General features: G+C 40.4%; 1 protein-coding gene and 1 non-coding gene across 2 annotated transcripts; one reads left to right on the forward strand and one right to left on the reverse strand.

Annotated features, from left to right (window-relative positions):
• Nucleotides 1–14,251: 14,251 nt before the first annotated feature.
• TRNAS-GGA (transfer RNA serine (anticodon GGA)) lies at nucleotides 14,252–14,325 on the reverse strand. The gene has a single exon. It is a non-coding gene; the product is annotated as a tRNA-Ser (tRNA).
• Nucleotides 14,326–16,515: 2,190 nt separating this feature from the next.
• On the forward strand, nucleotides 16,516–17,484 carry LOC149079212 (sulfotransferase ssu-1-like). The gene has a single exon (XM_089240419.1). It carries the CDS (start codon nucleotides 16,516–16,518, stop codon nucleotides 17,482–17,484), a length of 969 nt encoding a protein of 322 aa, XP_089096545.1.
• The last annotated feature ends 3,243 nt before the right edge of the window (nucleotides 17,485–20,727 follow it).

A 20,727-nucleotide genomic window follows, 5' to 3' on the forward strand; every position in this document is an offset into this window, starting at 1 on the left:
GGCATTTTTCTCTATAAAAACATGACCAAAAGCTTCCCCAAAATTTTATTGCTACTGAATGATATTTGCATATATGGGTTATACAAGGTGTCCTGTAAGTGCTAATGCAGCCAACCTTTCATCAATAGTCCATCTCTTATCGACCTTTCCTAATTTTTTCCTCCATTTTTGTATTCAAATATCTCAGCAAATATTTACTTGCCCGAAACTTCGATTTTTTTTTGTTTGCCGCAGGAGATACAGGGACACAGCGATCTGATTGGAAGTTCAAGGACAAGGGGACCGTATAAAAATTTTGCTTTTTTTTTTTTATTTTGTTACACACTGTATTTCACTCTCGAAACTGGTACAGGGAAATTTTTGAACCGCCTTTTGACCTGTCTCCATAGGCGGAGATATTGAGTTGAAGGTCGCGGGGGGGAGGGGGGGGGGGATAATATCAATAATGATTGTGTTCATCTATATGTACACACATATATATTGCGTCACCCGTACGAATCACTGATGTTGAGGAGGGGCAATGCCCCCTCCGTTTCTCCGCCCATGTCTGTCTCAGTGTCCAGGTTGATTTTTTTAATTTGTCCTGATCCTGGGAAAAATAAAACGTTTAAACTCGCGTAGGGGAACCCGGGGTATAATGGAGTACCAAGTTGAAAATATGTTTTAAAAATACAAAAGGGTTAAGAGAGCTGCAAATGTTTCTATGAACACATTATAATTTAATAATCACAAAAATACAATGATATTGTAAGAAAACAAAAGAACAATATTTTTTTTTCAAAAATAGAAAATTGTATCATTTGCCCCGTTCTGCCCCGCACATGGGGCAGAACGGGATGGTAAAGACAAGTAATTATAAAAATACATAATACTAATGGAAATGCAGGAAAATTTAGTTTGCTCTATATTTATTTAGTTTTAAGTGACTATAAACGTTTAACTGCAGTTTTCATTGATTGCGTCCGTTTCTTAAGTCTATTCACAAAATGCACACACTAGAGCAGCTTCATCATCTTCACTGTCTATTCCCGCACAGGAATTGTGTGCCCATTTCTTGTACATGGAACTGATTTTCAGTAGAATTCACCGCAATATAAACATTCACAGTCAGAACAATCCTCAGAATCACTCCCGTTAGTGTGTGTTTTGGTTTTTTCCCATTATTTTTTTCCTATCTTCAGGCAATTTCCTTTGTTTTTTCAATTCTTAATTTTATTCTCTTTCTTAAATAGTTTATCCTTGCTCTTTCTCTTGACAAAGTTTTTGTCCCGCTTTTTCCTTAATAGCGGCTTCTAAAACCCTTTTTTGCATGGGGGAATCTGTTAAGACAGCGATCTTTCGACCTCTTCCGATTGGCGCTTTCTTTAACTTTTGGAATAGGCACTAGAATTTCTGGTGAAACATGAAATGAAGAGGCCCTGTTGTCAGTTGTTATCAAAGAGCACTCAGGAGTGGCACAACTAGCCTCATTAAATCAGACTTTCTTAGCTGGCGTGTCATCATTAGAGTTGGCTGAAACCTCGCCAGCTTTATCATCCAACCAGATAGGCATGTCCTTTTTAACTGGTGTGCTAGGCGAAGATAATTCCAATTGTTCAGCTCCAGATATGATCACCTCTTCACTTGAAGGCCTACCAAGTCCGATGTCAGTTGTCTCTTCTGGGAGAAAATCGGCGTCGGTGAATATGGATAGGTCAGTTGTCTATAGCCCTGTAGCTTGAAAACCATTAACACTTTCGGGTCTGAGCTATTTCGATTATGTTTGTCCCTGTAGACTGAGGGTTTTTTGTCATTTTTCATGTTTTTTTAAAAATACTTGAAATATATACATCTCAACAGTTTTTTTTAGCTAGAAATTTCAAACTCTTTTCTTTCATAATATAGCAGTTATTTAAAGGCACTAATAATTAATATTTAATGAGGAAATAATTAAAAGAAGTATGTTCTAGCGTTTGAAAAGAAGTTTCGCATAAAAAAACATTTTTTAACATAAAATTTAAATAAATTCTTAATAAAAACTTATCCAAATGTTGTACAAATATCTAAAAATGGTTTTTATTAAAAAAATACCATCTTGTCATCAACAAACATGGCTACCTTACTTCTACATAATTTCATAACGCTACAAGCTACATCCATTGGCTGTTGCCATCTCTCTCTCTCTATATATATATATATATATATATATATATATATATATATATATATACTAGGGGGGCTCTGCCTCCCCTGCCGCCTTTGGCGACCAACTCCCCCCCCCCACTTCTCTTCACAACATGTCTTGTTTATTTCGTCCCACTTCATCAGCGTGCTATGGAAAGAGACGTGTGAAAGCACCAGCTTACTGAAGAAGCGAATTTTAATAAAAATAATGATAAAGCAACAAAAAACAAATGAGATTCATCAAGCACCCCCAGAAACTGGGACCCCAGATTCAATTCGTTGAATTTTAGTGGGGCCCACACTGGATATATCTTGGGCTACCGATGTGTTGCAAATTTTACAATGTTAAACAACAAAAATCAATGAGATACATCCAGGGGACCCGAATTAGAATCTATCAACATTCCCATGGAGCACTGACCTGGAAGCTTGTCGGACACACCCCTGAAAGAAGCCACGAAAATTTTTCATTTTTTTCAATTTTGCAGCGAATAAAATCCAGGGCCCCACATCCAGTAGCGGGAACACAATACGCAGATTTTTAGTGGGGAATCCAGACTGGATTTATCTCGGTCTTCCGCTGTTGCAAATTGTATAATGTTAAAAAACAAAAAGAATCAGATTCATCCAGAGCCCCAAAATGAAACCTGTAAACATCGGGCCCTCGACTTGGAAGCTTTTCGGTCATCCCCCACTGCGAGTGCCATGAAAAATTTTCATTTGTATTCGTTTCATCAATGAATAAATGGGCCCCCAATCAGTTGCCCGTTGTATTCGCATACTTTTAGTGGGGGCCCCAGACTGTCTTTATCTCGGGCATCCGCTGTTGCAAATTCTGCAACAGAAAAGAATGAGATTCATCCAGGGCCTCCAAAATGAAACCTGGAAACATGGGCCCCCGACTTGGAAGCTTGTCGGTCATCCCCCGCTGCGATTACCATGAAACATTTTCATTTGTATTCGTTTTGCCAACGAATAAAATCCAGGGCCCCCAACCAATTACCCGGGACACCAATTCGTATACTTTTAGTGGGACCTCAGACTGGCTTGATCTCGGGCATCCGCTGTTGCAAATTCTGCAACAGAAAATAATGAGATTCATCCAGGGCCCCCAAAATGAAACCTGTACACATGGGCCCCGACTTGGAAGCTTGTCGGTTATCCCCCGGTGATAATGCCATGAAAAATTTTCATTTGTATTCGTTTTACCAACGAATAAAATCCAGGGCCCCCAACCTATTACCCGGGACACCCATTTGCATACTTTTAGTGGGGCCGCATACTGGATATATCTTGTGCTTCCGCTATCGCAAATTTTTCAACGTTAAAGCAGCAAGAAAACAATGAGATCCATCAAGGGCCCCTGGAAATGAAAACTTTTAACTTTCCCATGAAGGTATACGTACAATCCCCCCCCGGGTACCCCGACCCTGAGTGTTGGAAGCACTGTTATTATACGTATATTATACATATACATACCTTTCGGCATGACCCCCCCCCCCAAGGGCAGGGCTGACAGGACCAGAACGTCCTTGATTTTTCACACTATAAATTAACCACAGAGGGGCCCTGAAAAGCTGGTTTGGGGGCTCGCCATCTAAATTCCAGCCTAAGGACCCTGCTGTAGGATATGGGAGCCTCTCGGTACATGCACATAACATGGTCCCGATGGGTCAAATGGGTCCCAATATGTGCTAGAGTTAAGTGAATACTTGACTCAAAATCGTAACCGACTTCCGTAACACAAAAACGTAACAGATTTCCGTCACTCAAAAACTTCACCCACTTCCGTCACTCGGTTGCTTAGCAACAGGCTTTTTTCGAGTTTGTGATTTTATATTATAGAGTATATATATATATTTATTTATTTTATTTTATTTTTTTTTTTTTTTTGGAACTAGAAGATTGATAGATTAAGTTTAAAAACACTGGGAACATATGTATTCCGCCATTTTATAGCTACTAGAGTTAAAAGTTAAGCCGAGTCTGACTCGGGCTTAGTTCCCTTGAACAAAAACGGCATCCCGAGTCAGGCTCGGGCTTAGACCCGAAAGTGCTTCATTGTTGCGCTTTGGATAAAAGCTGATCTAAAGAGCGTTGAAATTTGAAAGAGTGTTACGATTTACCCTGTGTTGCTTCGTAGCCATTTTTGAAGCCCATCGCTGTAATGAAGACTTAAAGGCTTCGTAAAAGAAACATCAAGGGGCTGAAGTCTGTGAGAGCAATGTGGTGGTAGACATAGCAACGAAACACCACTCTTCCTCGCGTAGTCTATAACATCAAGGTTCTTGGTATATGTTGAGTGGCCATCTAAGAAGAACCGAAAAGTATTTTGATGCCTTAGAAAATTCCACAAATTTTCGAAACCATACAAGAAATAACTCAGCAGTCACCCATCCAGTGCTGTGCGCCTCAGCCCAACCTCCTGGTGGCAATCCTAACTCAAATTCATTCTGCTTCTTCTTTCGAGGTAAAATGAGCATCGGGGGGCATGTAAATTCCTCTTGCCGACATACAAATATGACAGGTTACAGTTTGGCAGAATGGGTACTTACCCATTCCGCCTCAGGGACACGATTCAGGTTAGGTAGGTAAGGTCACTCGAGAAAGATACGTAAACAAACGTTGAACTAAAGACAATTAAACGTACTTCAAGCATGTACTAACTATAGTTATAATGTAAGCAAGTATGTATACCTTATCTTAGCTACAAAATCATCAGAAGTTACAATACAGGAGCGATAAATCACACAATAGAAACCTCACACACCAACGCTCAAGAAAATCACATGGCTGCCGTAGTTGCGCAGTAACAGGTTGGTCTAGATCTACTTATTGCCGCTCACTGGTGGTAGCACCTCCTTACCACCGAAAAACGACGAACTTCATTCCGCCCCGGTACCCCGTTGTGCCCCGGGTTCCCCTATATGCCGGATAATTAAGTTCAAAAATTATTTCCTATATTGGAGAAGGGGTATAAGTCGGCTGTAAACGGGTCAATTTTTGAGGTGGAGAAAAACATTCAACCCGTTTCAGTCGCCCCCGCCCCCAAAAAAAAAGCAGGCATAGGTCATAGGGGATGGATGTCCCGATCTCGTGTGATCACCCGAAGGCTACAGTGCTTTAAAATTTTCCGCGCCAAAGCAGGAATTTGATAGTTCATCATGAAAAATGAAATGGAAATAAGGTGTCTGATGGTAATATGGCAGTGTTAGAAAAAAAAAATGTGGGTAATTTTCTGTATTTTTCCTATTTTAAACGGAATTCGGAATTTGGTATGCCATACAGCTATTTGTTTAGACCGTTTTTTGCTTAGGTGATTGTTAGTTTCATTATTGGCAGTTCGCCATATTGTGCCAGAAGTGAGTGTAAAAAAAAAAAAGAAATGCAAAGTCACGTTGTTATTCTCTTACGGAACGTTTGCATTTCTCTCTCCTCACAGGTTGCATTGCATAACTCCACAACTTCAGTTTGTGCATGACGTGCGGTTTCTATTGCTTCTTCACCTGCATTATAATCGTAATCTCACACTATAAAATTCTGTCTGTCATGTACGTTTCATTAGAATATTTACCAAGTTGGTTTTGTACGTGTGAATATCAAATGGTTTTTTTTTTTTTGTCATAACTTTCATGTGACAGGTCACTGTACACTCTATTCACTAAGAAGAAAAAGAGTATCTGTGCTTCTAAGTTAACTTGAAAATTTTTCAATTTTGAATTTTGAAATTTATTTTTTGAACGAAGTATATTTTTTGTACAGTAAAACCTGTCTTCAACGGAATCGCGAGTTACCGCGGTTTTTTTCCGTTCAACAGAGGTTTCCGCTTAATAGAGGTTCAATTGACATAACGCGTAAAATTATGTAATGCTTTCATATGTAATTGAAGGACAGTGTAATAAGAATAAATACCTTGAAAATAAACTAATTAATTTAAATGTACACAAAAAATAATATACATTATTTACTCTATAATTACTAAATATTTAGGTTTTTCACACAGCATCTGTATGAAACTTCACCCCCGGCCCACACACTGTTCTTCATCTGAAATGACTACATTTACGTTCTTTTTGACTTCCTTTGAAAATTTCCAATGACGGTGTCAATATCTGTCGCGTCAGGTTCAGTTTGTACATTGTCGTCTATATTTATGTAATCTTTAGCACCAGGGCCGTAACGAGCATTTTTGTGGGGGGAGGGGGGGGGTGACATTATTCCGCTGTCAACCACTGTAAAATTCGATGATTTTCCCACGTAAAATTTGCCACCTCTCAAATTTTGCCACCCGAGCAATTGCCCCCCCCCCCCCCCCCGCATTCCTCTGATTCCGGCCCTGCTCAACACTTGCGATCACGGAGAGCTGATGACGCATTTACAATCATACTAAAAATTATGGCTTTTCTCGCGATAATATTCGTGAAATATTCATTTCAGTGGCGTCTTTTGCTACCTACAAAAAAAAAAATCCTATCGATAGAAATGAAACTTTTACTGAGTTTTGGGTTTCCAGTTGAAATGAAAACGCTGTGTAATTGATGTTGTGCGTCGAATAAATTAAACATTATAACATTAACATGTCTAGGAATAAACTGCGACCGAAGCCAGACGTGTATAATGAATACATTACTCGTTCAAATCAGCTCGTATAAATCAGTCGTATTAAGGAGTGTTCCACTGTATTGTAGTTTTATCAGTGTTTCTGTGTGTACTGAACCCCCACTATGTGAGTATGCAAGACTTGAAAAGTGATTCCTTCACTATTGAATCTCAAATATTTGTAAAAAATTAGAGAGGTGGGGAATGGGGAAAATGGCATGGCGTCTGTCTTTAGGGGATGTGTTGGTGACTTGTGATGAAGCTAGCCAATGGCCACTCTCAAACGGAGCCATACACTAATAACAAACCATGAAAAAAATACTAATCAAGACCTGGGGTATCATATGTAAATACGTTTTTAGGAGAAGCTGTATAATGTAAGATGAAATTCGGGACGATTATAACCGAGAATTTTATGTTAGGAATTTATTATTCGCAAATGCAGACTTGTGTAAAATTACTTTTTGTTTTTCATCTCTTGTGTTGTTTTTGGATTGTTTTCTTGTTATCGTTGAGAAAAGATAGAAATCGACATCTACATTTTAACATCGGAAAAAAGGTAGAATTTTTCCATTCTAAAGTTTTAGTGTTTGCATGTGTTTTCTTTAGTGCCTGCTCAAGCTATAGAACAGTGTTGACAACTTAGTTGTTTTTCAACTAGATCAGGGGCAGGCCAGTCATTTATGGTGGGGCCGTTGCCCTCCTCTGGCTTTTGAAAATACACTAGAAATGGTATATATATATAGATACATTGAGTAAATGTGCTTTGTCCCCCCCCCCCCGGAAAATGTTGAAATGACGGCCCTGAGATCAGGCCTTTTTCTTGGCCATTTTGATGGACACAATACCCATCTAGTTGCTAGTTGTTTGTCCTTTTAAAAAACATTTCCTGTTTACTAGTAATCTATTATTAAATCACGTGAAAATACCCGAATGTTCCAGGAAATACGAGACATGGTCGTCCAAATAATGATTAAAATTAATTCTGGTTGTTTCAAGTCTGGTTTCTAGTTGTTTTCGATAAAGAGATGAATCTCTTTTTTTGAAAAACTTTATAATTTTTCTGCATGTGCTATACAATTTCATCTTGCATCCTTTTGTGCATGCAATATTTTTCTACCTCGCATATGTTTTTTCTATATTGTTTTGAATCAATGCCAACACAATGTTTCATTATCCCCATTGTGCATAATTTTTGATTGCAGCTCGCTCTGTAAACTTCTGATAGATTTCTTGCTATGCTTTTTTCAAGTTTGTACATCGCCGCCCTCCCTGTTCTGCATATGTTATGCATTAACACAGAGAGAGAATCATAATTAATTAATTAGTTTAATAATTAATCATATTATTAGTTAATACTTTTATTAATATTTTTATTAATTAATAATTTTATTAAAATTTGAAATTTTCGCCTGCTATGTCATTTACAAATACAAATACAACGCCACAACAGGCAAATTGCCCAACGAGGTGGCTGACTTAAGAACATCATGGATCCCCGAACCCTTTTTTGCCCTACCTACTACTGCTACACCACACATGCACCCCGCCCACAACCCCCCGCGGAACCCCCAACGAATCGGTACATGTGGGAATGTGCGTGTACGTGTAGTGAAACCTGACGCGAAGTTTTTTTTTGTTTCTCTGTAATGCTTGTTATGTGTAGTGCTGCCATCTGCCACCAGTTTTTCAAACTATGAGTGAAGTGTTATGATTGAATGATTTTTCGTTGTAGGACTGTTGCTCTCTGTGGCGAGACTTTTTAACGGGGAGATCGGCTCGCATTTGCGCCTTGAAGTTGGGAACCACAGAAAACCAACTTCAGCCGACCACCACTGTGGGGTTCGAACCCGGATCCTCGCATCGCGAGTCCGTCACTATAACCACTCGACCACCACAGCGGCAGTACGAACACACTTGAGCTTACTTCGCTTCGAGTTCGAGTGCCATTTTTTTTCTAGTGCACCGCCAGTAAAAATTTCTTATAAAATGGCCTGTGTCGAATTGAGCTTTTTCTGCTTGCTCTTTGCTATCAAATGTACGCGCACACTCACACGGAGACATACATATACGTATTTGGCCCTGTTTATTAAGCTTAATCATCCCGCAATTTAATTCGCTTCGTCATTATACAGACAGCCGATCTCATCCGGAAAGTACTTCCTTTCAGTGAATTCCAAGAAGCAAGACGTATTGAATCACTTAATAATTATTTTCTCGAGTATTATATAATGAATACTTTTTTTTAAAGTATTAATTAATTGAACTTGTATTCATTCAAATTGTATTGTAAAGTATTACAATACAATTTTTAAACAACTGTATTATAATACTTTAATTTCGCGTACAGCCATCTCAAGTGAGTACAAATTTTTTAGCAGAATATCTAACCACCACAATTGTAAAAAAGCACTCTCAGTTTAATTTTCTCTTAATCTTCAACCCTCCGCTTAAACTGAGAATGCGCCTAAGTGCTCTCCAAACGACTAAAGAGTGCTCATTTGCTTGTGTTTGTATGCCATTTCCGTGAGGTCTAGATCGAATCGCGTCAATTATACTATCTCGTTGGAGTTTTATTCAATAATTCTCATTATAGAGCTGATTTTAATCCAAGCCTATGACAGTCACCATATGTGGGTGCTGTTCATATAATGATGGATGTAAATGGTGCTCATGCTCTTGAGGATAAAAAAAACCGAATAAAAGAAATGTAAAAGCAATAAGTGAATTCCTTCGCTATCGAAAAGCTTATGGAATTCTCAAAATCTTTCCGAAGACCCGTAAGTCCTTTCATACTAATTACGTAATCAAATGGAAACGGAATCCACACCCATGTCTTATTTAGGCCAGTGATACACATGCTACTAAAAAAACTAGCTCATTTGTCACTAGGTAGCGTGCTCGTTTATAGCATGCTCGCCGTGCTTATACATTTGCTAGGACTTAACACAACCAGAGGCCTGCTTGTTATAGACATACCTTTATGTATGGTTTGTTTTGTGTGTGTGTGTGTGTGCCAAACTCAATACTTGGTGAGTAAGGATAAGTAATTTTTCTTAATTAAGAAATAGACGTGACAAATGCCAAATATGCCAGTTTTTATGAATGAAAGCGAAAATGTGATTTTCACCACTTTTTCTCGAATCTCTATAATTAACATTTTTTGAAGCCAAAATAAGTAGTAATTTCGTTGAGCACTTGAACTCTAGATTTTTTTTTTTTACTTTAATAATTAACCTCGTCATTAAACTTGAAAATAGAAATGTGTCGTTAGTTTAGTTCGCTTTTTTGCGAATGAACTGAAAACTTTTGATCTGAAAAATATTTTCACCAATAAATGCAAAATTTCTGATTATTAAATATATATATATAAATAATCAGAAATATATATCTATCTTAATATATATCTTAAATAAATATATATATTTAAGCACCAGGGCCAGATGATATCTATCCCAGGGTCATCAGGGAATGTGCTAATGAATTGTTGGGGCCAGTCGCACAGATATACAGGAGTAGTGTTGCTAAGGGTATCGTCCCAAGAGATTGGAAACTTGCTAACGTTGTTCCGATATTTAAGAAGGGTAGTAGAAAAGCGGTGTCAAATTATCGTCCTGTGAGTTTGACGAGCTCCCTCTCGAAAATTTTGGAAATTATCATCAAAAGGCAGTTTGTGAAGTGGATAGACGAGAATAATGTATTGTCGGATAATCAGCATGGGTTCAGGAAGGGAAAGTCATGTGTGACTAACCTCCTTTTGCTTCTATGATTACGTGACTAAGGCTTTGGGTAAGAGCAAAAATGTCGACGTTGTTTACCTTGATTTCCAGAAGGCATTCGATCGGGTCCAACATGGCAAACTCTTGAAGCGTTTACACGAAATTGGAATAGGGGGCAACTTGCTGAATTGGATAGAATCGTGGTTAAGAGATAGGTCGCAACGAGTTATGGTGAACGGGGAATTCTCTGGTTGGACAGGCGTCACAAGTGGAGTTCCTCAGGGAAGTGTCCTTGGCCCCATAATTTTTTCACTTTTTATCGATAAACACGATCAGGGTATCGATGGCATTACTAGCAAATTCGCAGATGATGTGAAGCTAATGGGGGTAATCGGGAATGAAAGCGATAGGGAGTTGCTCCAGACCAACTTAAACAGGGTTGCAGCATGGGCAAATGAATGGAGCATGACGTTTAGCGTAGATAAGTGCATGGTCGCTCATTTTGGTTCGAACAACCCACGGTTCCCTTACGAGTTGAATGGTGTCACTATCCCGGATGCAACTAGGGTCACCGATTTGGGAATTCTCATTGACGAGCGGCTAAGGTTTTCTGAACATTGTTCAGCGGTGGTCAAAAAAGTGAATAGAATGCTTGGTCTCATTTTCAAAAAGGTCTCTTCGCGTTCTCCTAAAGTCATTCTTCCGCTTTGTCGAGGCTTAGTTCGTCCTGGACTGGAGTATGCTGTAAGGTTTTGGAGACCATACCTACAAAGGGACATAGACATGGTTGAAGGGGTGCAGAGAAGAGCTACGCGTGTCCTTATTGGCACACAGGGCTTGAGTTATGAAGAGAGACTTTATTTTTTGAATATGTTTACATTGGATGAACGCAGGTGTCGAGGAGATATGATCGAAGTGTTCAAAATTTTCAATGGGACGGATAGGATGGACCATGAACTTTTAGTACACCGCCAATCGACTGCTTTTACAAGGGGACACCAGTATCGATTGGTGAGGGACAATGCATGGTGTCGCAGGGAATTTTTCTCTAATAGGGTTGTTAATAAATGGAATAGCTTACCCGCGGAGGTAGTAAATTGAAACACAATTGACACGTTTAAAAAGAAATACGATAAACATGTTGGGGTAAATCGAGAAGCTATTCATTCTTAGAATAAGACAACCATAAGTATTCTTTATGGGCGTTGTATAATATTTTATCATGTGTATATATTGTTTATAATTTGTGTTAATTGCATTTTTAATTGGGTTGCTGTATTTTTGAAATATATGACATCCATATTTTTATGGGCATCTTTTTATCAGCCACCTCGTTGGGCATTTTGTCTGTTGTGGCGTTGTATTTGTATACAGTATATATATATATATATATATATATATATATATATATATATATATATATTTATTTATTTATTTATTTATTTATTTATTTATTTTTATTTTTTATTTTATTTATGTATTTATTTCTTTTTTCTTTTTTTTGCGAAATTGACGTGTTTCTATTCATGAATAATACGAATAATTTTTTTAGGGGGGGAAGCTATGTTCTGCTCTTAAAATTTTCCCAAATAATTATGTGTACGACTTTTTCCGATTTTAACCACCCAAAAACAATTATCAAAATCACTGAACTAAACGAACCGAGCACGACCAGGCTCTGTCACACCAGCGATATAAGCTCTGTACGCTGGAGGGCGCGATCGTGCCAGAAAAACTCCAGCTTGCTGTCCGGCCGAGTAAGCGAGGGAACAGGAAGAGAAGAAGAAAGGGAGAAAATCGTAAGAGAAGAAAATAATTATAAAAATAAGAAAAATAAAAAATGATAGAAAGAAAATAATAATAAAAACGAGTAATAATAAAATAATAAGTATTATAGTTCGTTTCAGGTTAACTTTGCAGTGGAGAGAAAGGTAGAGAGTGTACTCCTCCGCTGCAAAATAAAGTTCCCATAAATCGGAGCTTTACGATGATCATTTATACAGAATATTTCAATTTTTTTTAATGATTTTGTGAAAAAAAAAGGAAAAATATCGTTTTGAACCAATGTTTCTTCGTTTGAAATTTTTAAATTAGAAAAAAATATTGGTTACCATTATCCAAAAATCTATAGAAACCACAACGACATTTTCGCGGTATCCTAGAAATCGTCCATACCTTACCGAGGCCGCGCATCGATACATTGGTTAAGAGGCTTTTGTTGCCATAGCAACGAGTGATGAGGTTCCCTCGTAGCTTCCTCTTCACTGCAAAGTTAACCTGAAACGGACTATAGTGTTGGGCAAACTGTGAGCTCTTGGCCTCTTTTCTTATGCAGCTAGAGGGCTTTTAGCCTCTTTTCCCCTTTTCACTGCGTGGTATAAGCTGATCATGGGTTTGTCTTGATCCTTTCCATTCTTAATTTATTTTACCTTTGATTCTAAATTGAAATTCTTTCACCCAGATTCGAATAAATATTACAGGACCAAGACAAGGGGTTAACTATTCCATAAGACAAAGGAGAACAACACAACACTTCAGTGAAGAAATAATCAGAGTTCAAGGGTTTTTATATTAAAAAGAATATTTAATTTTAACAATTATAAAATAATTCAGACGAGGTGTAGGTTGCTACCGGATGGTTATACACAGGTTACGAAATTCATTACAAAGGTTGACTTACATGAGGTTGACATGATTTTAATGTTCGAAGACGGCGACCAGTCGATGGACGAATTCGGAGTTAATGGAGGGTGAAGGCAGCTGAACGTGAATGCACTTCTGCATACACAAGTTCGTCCCCGTTTTGAAGAAGACCTCGGTCTTTACACTGGTAGTCGTTGACAGTGAATCTGTGGTAACATCTCCATTAGAAGTCAGTGTGCATAGAGGCAAAGAACTGTCGACGTATCTTTGCTGATAGATGGAAGTCAGACCAGAGCTTTTGAACACGACGATGGTCCGTGCCATCAAACAAGATGCCCAGAGAACGAACCCTCGGAAAGCTCTCAGCTGCCATGTGGTAGCCGGTTTACCATTGTAAGCAGGGCCGCAACTAGGGAAGTGCAAGTAGGTCTCGTGCCCCGGGCGCTAGACCCAAGGGTGCGCAAATTTCATTCTGAAACCTCTCCTTCAACATTACAAGGGGACGTCAAAATGCGCGCTTGCCCCGGGTAACCAAGCATCTAGTTGCGGCCCTGATTGTAGGCTAACGTCACTCCGACTGTTTATTTGTTACCGTTAATCTTCGCATTAGTGCAGTATTTCACATTACACTTTGCTTCCGCGACACTGGAGAGCTAAAACAAGAACAACCTACATTCCGGGTAGCATAAAAATGATCAAGCTATGTATATTTATAATTCCAATTACCAGCGAGCAAAATATACAACTCGTCCATAGTATGAAAAGTATCCAGAGAGCTCAACTTTCCCAGAGGGTATGCTAAAAAGACCCCTTGGCGAGACAAAACTATATTAAAATGTACTGGGTACAGGTCCTGAAGGGAATTATTTGGCGTTTCAATTTTTAGAGCTGGCGGAGAAGTGAGAGAGAGAGGGGATTGAATTACAACAGAAAAAGGGGAAAATCTTAAGGGGACCGTTAAGACCTTCGGAGAATTTCTTCTCGCCGAGGACCCCTAATCACACCCCCCTCCCCGAAAAACAAACATTACCTTACATACAAGGATGACGTCACTCTCCGCTACCATACGAAGGTTTTTAACAACTGGCTGTTGCGAAGATATATTTCGGAAAGAGAGAAAATTCAACTGCCCCTGCGGGGAATCGAACCCACGTCCTTTCACTTTCCGGGTGAACGCCCTAGACCACTAGACTACAGAGGCACATAATCTCTCAATCTTTCCTTGGAGCTCGTGTACACTGAAAGGGACCGTGCATGGACGGCCGGGCCAGACTCAGGCCAAGCTCACAACTGCTGACGTTGCCACCAGCCTTCGGATTACCTTACATGGCTCGATGACCATCTCCTTCACTCTCTTACAACCCCTTTGTAATTCGATCCGTGTTTCTCATCTGGGGCCCCAAGGCAGCAGTACCGTGTACAACTGTATCTTAAGGCCTAAACTTTATACAGAGTAGATTTTACTTTACACTATTATCATTATTATATGATACCATAAAATATAAAATTAATATATGTATAAGCATATCATTAATTATGCAAGATTCCGCTCTACAAATAAAATCCAACATTCCATATAAGGCAATCTATTCAATATATAATAATCTTTTCTTTTCTCTACAATTTAAAACTATTTTAATGTCAGTTAATGTATTGTTATGATGAATTTTGACAATTCAACATAACAGGCTCTTGGCCTCTTTTGCTATTTATGTCGTGTGGGATCGTCAACTCTTTTATTGGGCCAACTGCTGGGCACCGTGCCTCTTTTCCCTGTGATCCAGTTAGTGGGCCTCTGCCTCTTTTCCCATTCTCGAGATTTTCTCTTCACCTGGGTTGTCAGCTTCGGGTTCCTTGGTCCGGCAACAGATGGTTCGTTATCTTCTGACTCCGACGAGGAGGTAAATATCTCCGTGTATCGGCAGCTGGTAGATAGTCTCGTCAATCGCCTTAGCGGTGTCGGTTCTTGTTGCATCTGCTCGGCTTCCTGTCTCTCTGGACCTATATACCTACCTTTTTCTAAGTTATTCCCAGGAAGGCAGCAAGATCTGCCAATTTTCTCGTCAGCTCGAGTCGGTCCAAGATGTTCTTTGTCCAAGCTACGATCAATTTCTCGGCTGGTGCGTTGAAATATAAGTGTGCCGTGTGAGGGCAGGCTGTTGCGTAGTACATTTCCGTGCTTATCTGGCCGCACCCACATCTGTCTGACGGTACCACCTTAAACATTCGCAAGTTGGTGGCAAAGGGGGCAAGCCCTGTAACGAACATGATGCCCTCCCTTCTCCATTTATTCATCTTGTTTCTGGCACTCGGTAGTATCTCGTGTGTTGACTACCCTGGTTTGTCGACGGTATCCCATGCTTGCTGCCACTCTTGCATCATACCTCTTCATAGGGTCGCTTTGGCTGCAGAGTGGAGGAGGAGTACATTGTCTAAAGCCGTTCCATCTCTTGTTGCCTCCTAAGCACATCTGCTAAAAAGTAACGTGCTTTCGTGTCACTTAGTAGCATGTGTATCCCGGGCCTAAGTGTACGTGCATAAATACGACATGGGTAGGACTCTACTTCCTTGCGCGAGTTGCATAAGTATGACATGGTCATGGATTCCACATTTTGAGGAGTTTCATAAGTAGTACAAGAAAGTGGAATCCAGTTGGTGTCATACTTATGCAACATGTGTTATAATTATGTAATTCCACAAGAATGTCGAATCCATGTCCATGTCATACCTATGTCAAGAACATTGAAGAAGAATGTACAAGAAAATGAAATCCATACTCACGCCATCCGTATAGAATTCCGAAAGAAAGTAAAATCGGTGCCTATGTACACTTATGCAATCCCCCACAAGAATGTTGAATTCATACCTATGAGTTACTTGCCCCGACCCGGTGAATGTGATTCGCCATACGGGGGCTCCATGAATCCATGCCTATGTCAAACACATGCAACTCCGCAACAAAAAGGAATCCATGCCCACGTAGTATTTATATAATCCGCAAGTGAGATCCATACCCTTAGTAAATTTATGCAACTCTGCAAGAAAGTGGAGTCCATATCATACTTATGCAATTCGCATACGAGATCCGTGCCCATGCCATACCCCTGTAACACTCCCGAAAAATTGGAATTCGTGCTGATGCCATACTCATGTAATTCTTCTCACCCGTGGGTAGATTACTCACCATGCTCACCTGAGTTTTAGTTCACTAAGTATTACATCGGTATACGGGTGTTTTTCCTTATTACGGTCATCATAATTATGTCGAAGTGTATTGTAAATGAAAGAGCAAATAATCAGTAAATTTTAATTAGTAATATGTGTGTGATTAGTAATATAATAATTAGTAAGTTTAAATAATTATTAGTAACTCTTATTATTTCAGAGAATCATGGACAGAACGCGGAGTTTACCGAAATACAAAGAGATTGACGGGATCCTCTTCTGCGAGATTTTCAACGACCGTTACGTCAGGTCAGCAATGAATTACAAACCGAGGTCCGGCGACGTCGTTCTAGCCACTTACCCGAAATGCGGTACGACCTGGATGTGTCAGATCGTCTTGCTGCTCCAGAATATTGACAAGATGCCTTTGGACAAAGAGACATATTTCAAGAGGCACAAATTCCTGGAGATGTGTGGAGCGGCTTCGATCGACTCGATGGAGAGACCAGGTTGCGTGAAGACTCACCTGCCGTTCAACCGACTGAAGTATTCGCCGGACGCCAAGTACATTTGCATCGCGAGACATCCACGGGACTGTGTAGTGTCCTTCTACCACCACACGAGACGAAACCCAATCATATACTTCTCCGACGGCAACTTCGACGACTTCTTCGACTTGTTCGTTCGAGGTGAGGTCGGATTCGGGGACTATTTCGACCACCTCCTGTCGTGGTATGAACGACGACACCTACCAAACATCTTGTGGACGACGTACGAATCCATGAAGAAGAATCTGAGATCGACCATCATCGACGTCGCAGAGTTCCTCGAGGAAGGGTCTTCAAAAAGACTGTTGGATGACGGAGGACGACTCCTGGACGACGTGATTCGTTACTCAAGCTTCGAGCACATGAAACAAGAAACTAATGATTTCTATAAGCAACCGCTCAGGAACCGGATAATGGCTGGTCTGAAGGATGTCGAGGAAATCGAGAGATTGGAGAAACTGTTAAAGAAAGCATTAGATGCTGGTCATCGTCCCGTCGGTGAATTCGTGAGGAAAGGTATGGTCGGTGAAGGCAAGCTGGTTCTCACCGATGAACAGGAATCTAGATTGCAGGCGAGGATACTGGAGAAGACTCGTGGCACTGACGTTATGACTTTGTGGGATGAAGTGATGCCACACCTTTCATGATGACAAGAAAGTCGCTAAACAATTATTCTGTGATTTCGAATAATTAATGTAATACCAGTGATAAATTTCAGACTTAAGTCAATCATCAATTGTGACGAGTGATTCAAAAGCTTCCATATTCAGTTCCGTGGTTGAAAGATTTTTCTCTTAAAGAAAGAACTGATAGTGTACATGTTTGCTATCAGCAGGGCGGGAACTAGGGGGGGGGGGGGCGTTGCAAAGGAAGCAACTGCCCCAGGCCGCAAAATTTAGGATGGGGGCGGCCGTTTTAGGTGGGAACAGAGAACACCGTTATAAAACTATCGAATGTGGGGGGCGGTAAAATCATGTCTGCCCCAGTCGGCGAAAATCCTAGTTACTGCCCTGGCTATCAGCATACCATAGCCCGTTCAATCATTATTTCAGTAACTGTCAAAAGCCATTGAGCCGGTCAATCATTTTATGGCTCTTTCAGTAAAAAATATGCATGAGAAACTACAGTCGATCTCGCTTATAACGTTCCCGCTTAGCTTGATAGACGATTTACTTAGTACGATTTACTTTAGGGTTTCATCTATCACTAATATTCATCGAGATTTCCCGTTTAAAGCGTTTTTCCGCTTACGACGTTTTTTCATGATGGGTTTTTGAAAAACAGGATGCACTGTATTTCAGTGACGTGTTTTTACCAATTAAAAAATTATGTAATTCGAGACTGATAGAAATGGTATTGTTTTCCAAAGACTTGAGAGCTCGAATCGAAGTAAAAACGTCGATTAATTGAAGTGTATACAGGCAGGGCCCTGGGTAAAGCACGAATTAGGAAGTCCTTTCGACAAGAGTCAAAGATGATAATTGGTCAGTGAATGCATGTTGTTTGAATTTCGGGAGCTCAAAGTTATAAAAGCCCCATTTGGCCATGTAGAAATTAGGCCCTGTGTACAGGGATAATGTATAGGAATGCATAGCAACTGAAGCGAAACGTTCTGCAAATGGGTAACGTCAGAAACGTAATAGGGAGACGTATAGAAAGGGTTCCATTACATTTTCTTAAATGCAGTAAAATCTCCACAAATGATCGCCTGTACTCAAACACGAATGTGGCTTCACTGGCCACCTCTGTTCGGCGTAAAATTTGTATGGAGGAGCCTCGTACGCTCCTCTTTTATTTATTTACCAAATTTACTGATTTATTTTATTTTCTTCGAGTGGCTGCGGAGCCCTCGGGAAGTGCACACGGAGCACCGGTTGAGAACCGCTGCTTCAGTGAAAAGTTTCCCAAAAAACCTTTTGTTCCATAGCCCTTCTTTTTCAAAAAAATTTCTTTCTCATCGCTCCCAACTCAAACCTACCCAAAGAATCCTACACTAAACCCATAGCTTCTACCGATTCTCTAGACCAGCGGTTCTCAATCGATGCTCCATGAACTCCCCAGGGGTTCCGCGGCAGCTCGAGGAAAAATACAAAAAACAGTAAAAGCATTTTTGAATAATAATAATAAATCAGTAACTTTGATGAATGAATAAAAAAATAGGCCTACTCCTCCACACAAATTGTATTCAAGAAAGTGCTCCGTGAGTCAAAAAGGTTGAGAACCGCTGCTCTAGACCAGTGGTTCTCAACCGGGGGCCATGTGGCCCCCCTAGTGGTACTCGGATACTTCAAGGGGGCCACGGAAGAAAATTTAGAAAGAGACCATGACAGGTGGTTTGGCGTGCTGCAGAGAGCTGAGAAGGAAAATGAAGGTGTGAGGAAATAATGCTTTCATATTAATGACTATACACTTACAGAATCCAACAAAACCAGGGCCGTCTTAGGGCATGGACCCATCTAGGCCTCACCGCCTAAATTTTGTAGCAGGTTCCCTAGGATGAGGTTTTTCGCAGCCCCCCCCCCGGCTAGATTTTTCACAGACGCCTCCTCTATATTAAATTTAGTGTGAAAAACAAAAAATGATGAAAACCATATCAGGCCCCGGGCTGCAGCTCTGTCAGACCCACTCTTGTGAGGCGTCATGCCCGGGGGTCTCATGTCCATAAGTGACCCCACCTTATGATATTTTGCATAGTACAATAAATTTTGAAAATAAATAGGAAATATGTAGGCTGTTTATTTCCGTCTAAGTATGGGACTACCGTAGCATCACTTTGCCTAGGGGGCCTCATGATGTTGAGACGGTCCTTAATAGAGCTCGGATTAGCGGGGAGCTCAATAAATTCTAGACCAGTGGTCTGGAGGCCAATCTTATCTTGCTTCTAGATGAGGGTCGAAGACTGGGTGAGACAGAGGAGCCACGAGAAAAAAATATGCTTCAAAGGGAGCCCATGGGCAAAAAGTAGTTAAGAAACGCTGCTCTAGACTGCGAAAATGAATTTTCCCAGTGGATTCCCACCCGAGCCCACACTTTAAAACTCAGCATCTCCTACAGATCTATCTCTAGGAAGTTCTGTTCCACAATTAGGGGGAGGGCAGGTGGGTCTGATGCCCTGGGTGCTAGATTAGAGGGAGCGCAAAATTCACCCTTCAACTGCATTTCTACTTTACACGGGAAGCCCAAAAATGCTTGCTCGACCCGTCTGAAAAAGTATCTAGTTGTGGCCCTGGGTGCCGAAGTGCTTCCTCTGTCTCTAGGAGGTGCTCTGCTTCGGATAAGCAGTTCTGTTTTGATTGGAAAACTATTGCAAATTATTTTTTGGCATAATGGCGCCATCTGTTGTAAACAGAGGTAAGCGATGGCCAGTGCCGTCTTAACGCATGGGCCCACCCGGGCGCCTCAACAGAAGAGGGGCCTCACAAAACTGAGATTTGGTTGAAATTTTCTAGAATTTACCTTTGAGGGCCTCAGAAACATCACTTGGCCCGGGGACCCATGATACTCTTAAGACGGCCTTGGCGATGGCAGGTTGACAAGTAAGTGCGTCCTCGTTACGGAGTTCACGAAACTAAATAACCATCGGCAGAGATACGGGGGGGGGGGGAGCAGCGTCAAAGGTGAAGTCGACTGATCTAATGTATAGGTATGTATGAATTGACATCATCATCATTGTGTCCCCCCCCCCCTCAGACTTCCAAGTCTATCTCCGCCTAAGCTAATAACCCTATGAAAAACACTGAACGCTTAATACATATAGCCACATTAAACTTTAATCCCTGCTTCCACATCTAACTATCCATCTACTAAATATGAAGAGTGCAAAATATCGTCACGTTTCTAACACGAGAAAGAAAAAAAAAGTCATTTATTTTAATTGAATTACTGAAACC

The sequence above is a fragment of the Pholcus phalangioides genome, unplaced genomic scaffold, assembly GCF_987345545.1.
Source record: "Pholcus phalangioides strain wild (caught in Gottingen) unplaced genomic scaffold, Ppha-v1.0 ptg000012l_1, whole genome shotgun sequence".
NCBI lineage: Eukaryota > Metazoa > Arthropoda > Arachnida > Araneae > Pholcidae > Pholcus > Pholcus phalangioides.

Bases quoted from the DNA above. Each gene is read 5' to 3' on its own strand.
- LOC149079212 (XM_089240419.1), top strand. From the start codon at position 16,516: ATGGACAGAACGCGGAGTTTACCGAAATACAAAGAGATTGACGGGATC.